This window comes from Megascapheus bottae, unplaced genomic scaffold (genome assembly GCF_031878675.1).
Source record: "Megascapheus bottae isolate mThoBot1 unplaced genomic scaffold, mThoBot2.hap1 HAP1_SCAFFOLD_407, whole genome shotgun sequence".
In the NCBI taxonomy this organism is placed as follows: Eukaryota; Metazoa; Chordata; class Mammalia; order Rodentia; family Geomyidae; genus Megascapheus; species Megascapheus bottae.
This window is the reverse complement of record NW_028327314.1, coordinates 66,336-72,335: the sequence shown is the minus strand read 5'-3', so window position 1 is coordinate 72,335 and position 6,000 is coordinate 66,336. Positions and strand designations below refer to the sequence as shown.

Here is a 6,000-nt window from a genome sequence, read left to right as displayed (position 1 = left end):
TGAGTGATAGAGCAGAGAGGAGAGAGAGAGAGAGAGAGAGAGAGAGAGAGAGAGAGAGAGAGAGAGAGAGAGAGAGAGAGAGAGAGAGAGAGAGAGAGAGAGAGAGAGAGAGAGAGAGAGAGAGAGAGAGAGAGAGAGAGAGAGTGTGAGAGACCTTAGCCTGTCCTTGAGCACCTGAGAATTGACCTCTGCCCTGGTGTTTGAACTTGCTTTGAGGTGCTGTGAGTTGAGCGCACCCACATGGTTTCCATAAAGGAGGACTGGTGCTTCCCTCATCTCCCCGCACCCCGACAGGGAGTCCGGAGGGTCTGGAGTCACCTGCTGTAGCACTGACGGTCTGCCCATGCTGGCCACCTTGTAGAGCAGGTGTCCGGTGCTGCTGGCAGCCCAGGCCTAGGGCGGGCGCTGCCGCCCCTGTGCTCCTTTAGGTCCTGGCTGGGGCGCGAGCCATGCTTCTCCCAGTCTCAGCAGCCTGGATGGCCTAAGCACTTGCCTTCATCCGTCCAGGTGGACAGGAGGGAGCGCTCTGTCTCCCCCCCCCCTTGTGGTGAGGAGGGAGCACCCCCTTGCCCTGGCATCTCCAGGGCACTCACTCCCGCTTGCAGGTGGCTGCTCCTTGGCAGTGTTTGGCTGGGTGGTCTTTTTTCCTTTCTTACTTTCCCCTCAGCCATATGTAAGCTGTGAATATATGGTTTTGCCAGTGTCTTGTGTAATTAATTTTAAAAACAAGATAGCTTTACTGATGTGCCTCCCTCGGGTTGAGTAAGTGGGCTTCCCTTGGCGTTGGCCGTCTGTGAGGACTCAGCTTTGCGTAGCCTTTCCTCCACGGATGCGTAACAAGTGGCAGGTGAAAATACACGAAAAATAAAAGTCACAGGAGCCACTCTGAATTGCAGGAGAATCAGCTTGGTTTTCATGACTCCAGCCCCTGAGGACTTCCCCTCTAACACCCAGGGTATTTTGAGGCTGCGTTGCTGTGTGTTGCAGGAGGGAGTGAAGACGGAGAATGACCACATCAACCTGAAGGTGGCGGGGCAGGACGGCTCTGTGGTGCAGTTCAAGATCAAGAGGCACACGCCCCTGAGCAAGCTGATGAAGGCCTACTGCGAGCGGCAGGTGCGGCCCCGCAGGCCGCAGGCCCCAGGCCCCCTGGCCCTGCTTCCTGTGTGCACGCGGACGCAGCCGGTGTGGCTGCCCCTCCGAGGCGTTGCTGATTGAGGCCTGTAATGTTGCTCGGTGGCTGGAGGTGTGGCTGGGCAGTAGAGCACTTGCCTTGTAGTGTTAAACCCTGAGGTCAAACCCCAGGGCTGCCAGAAAGCAAAGATCACTCACGCGCACAAAACAAGATTCTTCTTAAGTTTCTGGAAGAGCACAGGCGTCCTGACAGGACACCTCGTTAAAGGATGGCCTATAAGAGGTGTACATGCGTGGGCTCCTCTCCTCCCACTGCTCAAGCCCTGGTCCCGTGGCCTGTGTGAGGTAGAGCGGGCGGGTGCTGGGCTGGCACTGGGCTGGCACCAGGACTGCACCAGAGGGGGAGGCCTTCCTCCCACCTGTAGATGTGTGTTCCTGGGTGCTTGTGGCTGCGTGGTCCCTGAGGGTGGACAGTGCTGGGAGCCCCACCTGGGCAGGCAGACAGGGCCCCTGCCAGAGCCTCCCACCCCCCCAAACTCCACCCCCAACCCCCCGACTCTCCTCATAGCTTCCTGTCGCAATCCCTTCAAACCCCCTCGGCCTCCCTGCATGTTTCTGGCTCCATCTCCTCTTTTGTGTGGGGCAAAACACAACTTTTGCTTTCCGGAAACTTGGGTAGCTGGCTGCAGGGACGTTCTTGGCGGAACCCCTTTCCCTTGAGGGAGCAGTTGTGCAGCTGCAGTGGCATGCTGGCTGTGTCCTGGGTGTCACTGCATTTTCTCTAGAAGCTGTGGAACCTCTGATTTGGATTTCAGGCCAGATGCTCTAGGGTGGGTCACTTGTCACTCCTTTTGCAGGGTGGCCTTCTGGAAAAATGCCTCTTAGTAGTACTTTGTTGCTAGACCCCATTCTGATCTTCCTGTAGTCAGCTGTCTTTCATGCCTGGGCCCTGGCCCTGAGCCTCCCTGAGCCTCTCTGTGCTCAAGGCTAGCACCACTGCTGCTGTTTCTGTTTATGTGGTGCTGAGGAATCGAACCCAGGGCTTCAAGCATGCTAAGCAAGCACTCTACCACTAAGCCACATTCCTAGTCCCCCCCACATCTTTTTTTCTTAGTAGCAACTGAATGTTTTCTGGATATACTATTGTTTTTACCTCCAAAGAGCTCTAAGCACCATATAATAGCACGTTTGACCTGCTTTTCTCCTTCCGTTACCCTGTCTCCTCGTGTTAGTTTTCTCCTTCTTTGGTAGGATCCCACATATTTGAGTCTTGCCTTACATGTCTTCTGATTCTTGGTTTCTGCTTATATTTAAGGCTGAAGCCATGAACCATCTGCTGATGAGTTTGGGGTGTGTGGCAGGCACCATGGGTCTACAGTGGCCTGCTGGGGTGTGGCTCTGGGGCCCGGAGGCCAGGATTGGAGGGTTGTTCCGTGTCACAGGAGTGGCCATCTCCAGCTCTTGGCACTCGGCTGGGGGGCGGAGAGGGCCCCTTGGCCGCTGGGGTCTGGTGGCTAAGCCTCTGCAAAGAGCACGTCTGGTGTGGCGCTTGCCGCCCTCCTAGGGCGTGAGTGTGGAGGTGAACTTTGAAACATCCATTCGGCACTCTCTCTGTGTTGTGTCCCTGCCTCAGGAGCCCAGGGGAGCTCAGTCTTCCCCCTGGAAGGACCGTCTCCTCAGGCCCACAGTGCTCATGGTCCTGTGGCTTCCAGCCTCCAGCCGGAAGTCACAGCCTCATCTCTGCTCCTCCTCTGTTCTCTGTCACCCGGGGTGATGCCCTTCCATCCCTCTGGTCATTTCCCAGGCTTCTCCAGGGGTACTGTGCCCAGCAAAGCAAGCTGTTGGATCCATCCGTGGAGTGGCTCTGCGCCCTTGGACTCAGGATCCTCTTTGTCACCTCCCTGTGACTTCTGGAAGGAAGTGAGAGGGCGGGTCGGGGCAGGTGGGGCATCAGGAAAGTGAGGGCTGCAGGAGTCGTTCCTCCAAAAGTTGTGTGAAACAGGCCATGGGCCACAGGAAGTATTTCTGTTCAGCGGGACCACAGATGTGTAGATGGAGATAATTTTACGTAAGTTATTGATTTCTTGACTTAAGCTTTGTCATCTGGGAGTGTCTCATGCTAACTGCTTTTTCTTTCCAGGGCTTGTCTATGAGACAGATTAGATTCCGATTCGATGGGCAGCCAATTAATGAAACAGACACCCCTGCACAGGTATGGAGCTGGGGCTGTGTCCAATTTGTATCTGAGTAGCTGAAAAGTGCTGCAGGTGCACACAGGATGCCGTACATTTCCTCACTGGTCTTGCTGGCATCCTCCATGAAGCCTCTTGCTGCCAGGGGAAGCAGGGCTCTCAGGAGGCGCAGGCCCTCCCCTGGGCACCAGCCACGCAGGGCTTCTCCCATGACTTCTCTGGATCTTAATTTGCAGTTCTAGTCCATCTGCAGCTGGATTCCAGCTCCCTGCAGGTATTCTGCACAAGCGATGAGGCTGGGTGGATGCAGTCACTCAGAAGGCCATCCTGCACACACGAGATGTGCCATGTGCAGACACAGACCAGCCCCGTAGTTTACTGTGCTCTGCACGAGTCAGTGCCGAGCATCTGACTCAGTGAAAGCTTTGGAGCTTAAGTTCAAGGGAAATTCCCGTCGTTGTCAGCTGGTGCCCTGAGTGTTCAGTCACTGGAGACTCTCGGACTCTCAGTGTTTTTTTGTTTTTTTTTTGCCTGTTCTGGAACTTGAACAAAGGGTCCAGACTGGGTCCCTAAACCTCTCTGCTCAAGGCTGGAACTCTAAGTGCTCTACCACTTGAGCTACAGTGCCAGTTCCATCAGCTTGTTTTTCTACAAAATAGAGAAAATGCATCTTATTCCTTCTCTGTTATAGAGGGATAAGAATCAGTGGGAATGTTTTATGTGAGTGAGTGTGTGTGTGTGTGTGTGTGTGTGTGTGTGTATACATAAAATATATGGTGGGGTTTTTTTGGCCAGTCCTGGGGCACAAACTCAGGGCTTGACCACTGCCTTTCTCAAGGCTAGCACTCTACTACTTGAGCCACAGCATCACTTCCGGCTTTTTCTGTGTGTGTGGTACCAAGAAATTGAAACCAGGGCTTCATGCATAACCCTGAAAAATTTTTAATTTTTTTTATTTTTGCCAGTCTTGGGATGTGAACTCAGGGCCTGGACACTGTCCTTGGACGCACATTTTTCTCAAGTCTAGTGCTCTGCCATTCAAGCCCCGGCACCACGCCCAGCTTTTTCTGTGTATGTGGTACCGAGGAATCAAACGCAGGTCTTCGTGCATGCTAGGCGAGCACTCTACCACTAGGCTACGCTCCCGCCCCTATAAAACCTTTTAATAAAATACTGTCTTAACTATTGAAAGTACTTTAGGGTTAAGCCTAAAGCTGGGTGCAGGCTGTCCAGCGCGGTAGGAGGCGCTGTCTGGGAGGGAGGCCGGGCTGTGGCCAGTCACTGGCCTGTGAGAAGACTGTAGGCATGTGGGTGCGGCGGGCCTCTTTGGTCTGGAGCTGCAGAAGCCCTCTTTTGTCCAGAGAACAAGAGAAGGTCAGAGGTTTGTGGCCTGTCTGGTCTGTGTCCGTTGTCGTGAGTTGTGCTGGTGGGAATGGGGTAGGTGAGGATTTGCTCCACAGGACACATTTCCACGCCCGCTCGCTCGCTCGCGTGGCAGCTGCTCAGGGAGATGGGGCTGCGCCTTGTAAGCTCACTGTGCCGTCGTTCTCTTTGGCTGGACCTGCTGCTGCAACAGCTGGAGATGGAGGACGAGGACACCATCGACGTGTTCCAGCAGCAGACGGGAGGCGCCGCCTCCCACAGGGCCGTCTGCACACCCGCCTCCACCGCGCCTCCCCTCGTTCCTGCGTTTGCTACCGAGTGGTGAGCACGTGGCCATGCCAGTCACCGAGGCGGCGTCCGTAGGAGTGGAGGACAGGCACGGAAACGGTCTCCAGAGCACGCCACCGCCAACCGCCCAGAGCTCTCTCTGCAGGGCTGCGGGACGTCAGATTGCTTTCATTGTTTAGGTGAAATGAGTTCAGGTTTTGGGGTTTGTTTTTGTTTTTACTTTTTTTCTTTTCCCTCCGATATTTTTCTCCCAAACTGGGGGCTGAGTGCTGTTCTGGGGCAGAGGCCAGAGCGCTGTCTGTCCCCGTGCCGGGTCCAATCACATGGGGAACTGGGGCAGAACTCCACGTAGAGCGGACATGGCATGTTCACGTGCACTGGAAGCTTTGTCAAGACATGGTAAAGCTGCGGGAGAGTGCTGTTTCTTAAGTCCTCCACTCCCGTGGCCCTGTTCCCTGCTCCCCCACCCTCCCCTCCGCACCCTCTACTCAGCACCTGCGAGCGGCCCCGTGGGCAAAGATTGGCACAACAGAACCCAGATTTCCCCCCTTTTTGTAACATGGAAAGAATTACATTTCTTATTTGGTAATTATCTGCAGCCTCAGATTTTAGTATTTGCTTCTGATGAGTAATTATGGTGTATAAAAAGGTAAGATTATCACTGAATTTGCAGTGAGGGTGTTGCGTAAAGAGCTCCCTAAAGTGTGGTCTCGGGGAGGCCCACAGAAAGGTGACAATGCGGTGTTCTCCTGGGTTTGTGCTCCGCCACCCCCAAATCTGTACTGAGGTGATGCATGTGTCTGGTGACTTCCGTCTTGTGAAGTGTTTCCAGTTCTGCCTGTTGTCCTTCCACGAGGGTCCACTGCTGCTTCATGGCCGTTCTGCCTCTGGGGGTGGCCTGGCAGGATGACGGGTCGTGGCCTGCTGGCCGGCAGCCTCGGGGGAGGCGGCAGCTGGGCTGGGCTGGTGCGGCATTTGTTGTCCTTTACGGCGGTACACAGTA

General features: G+C 54.9%; 1 protein-coding gene across 1 annotated transcript; it reads left to right on the top strand.

The window, feature by feature from the left end:
- Positions 1–829: 829 nt before the first annotated feature.
- On the top strand, positions 830–5,589 carry LOC150040074 (small ubiquitin-related modifier 3-like). Its single transcript, XM_090327408.1, has 3 exons — positions 830–1,116; positions 3,275–3,346; positions 4,903–5,589. Exons 1-3 carry the CDS (start codon positions 916–918, stop codon positions 5,032–5,034), a joined length of 405 nt encoding a protein of 134 aa, XP_090183534.1. The 5' UTR covers positions 830–915; the 3' UTR covers positions 5,035–5,589.
- The last annotated feature ends 411 nt before the right edge of the window (positions 5,590–6,000 follow it).

Bases quoted from the DNA above. Each gene is read 5' to 3' on its own strand.
- LOC150040074 (XM_090327408.1), top strand. From the start codon at position 916: ATGACTCCAGCCCCTGAGGACTTCCCCTCTAACACCCAGGGTATTTTG. The intron at 1,117-3,274 runs GTGCGGCCCCGC...TTTTCTTTCCAG, and splicing joins AGGCCTACTGCGAGCGGCAG to GGCTTGTCTATGAGACAGAT. The intron at 3,347-4,902 runs GTATGGAGCTGG...CTGCTGCAACAG, and splicing joins AAACAGACACCCCTGCACAG to CTGGAGATGGAGGACGAGGA.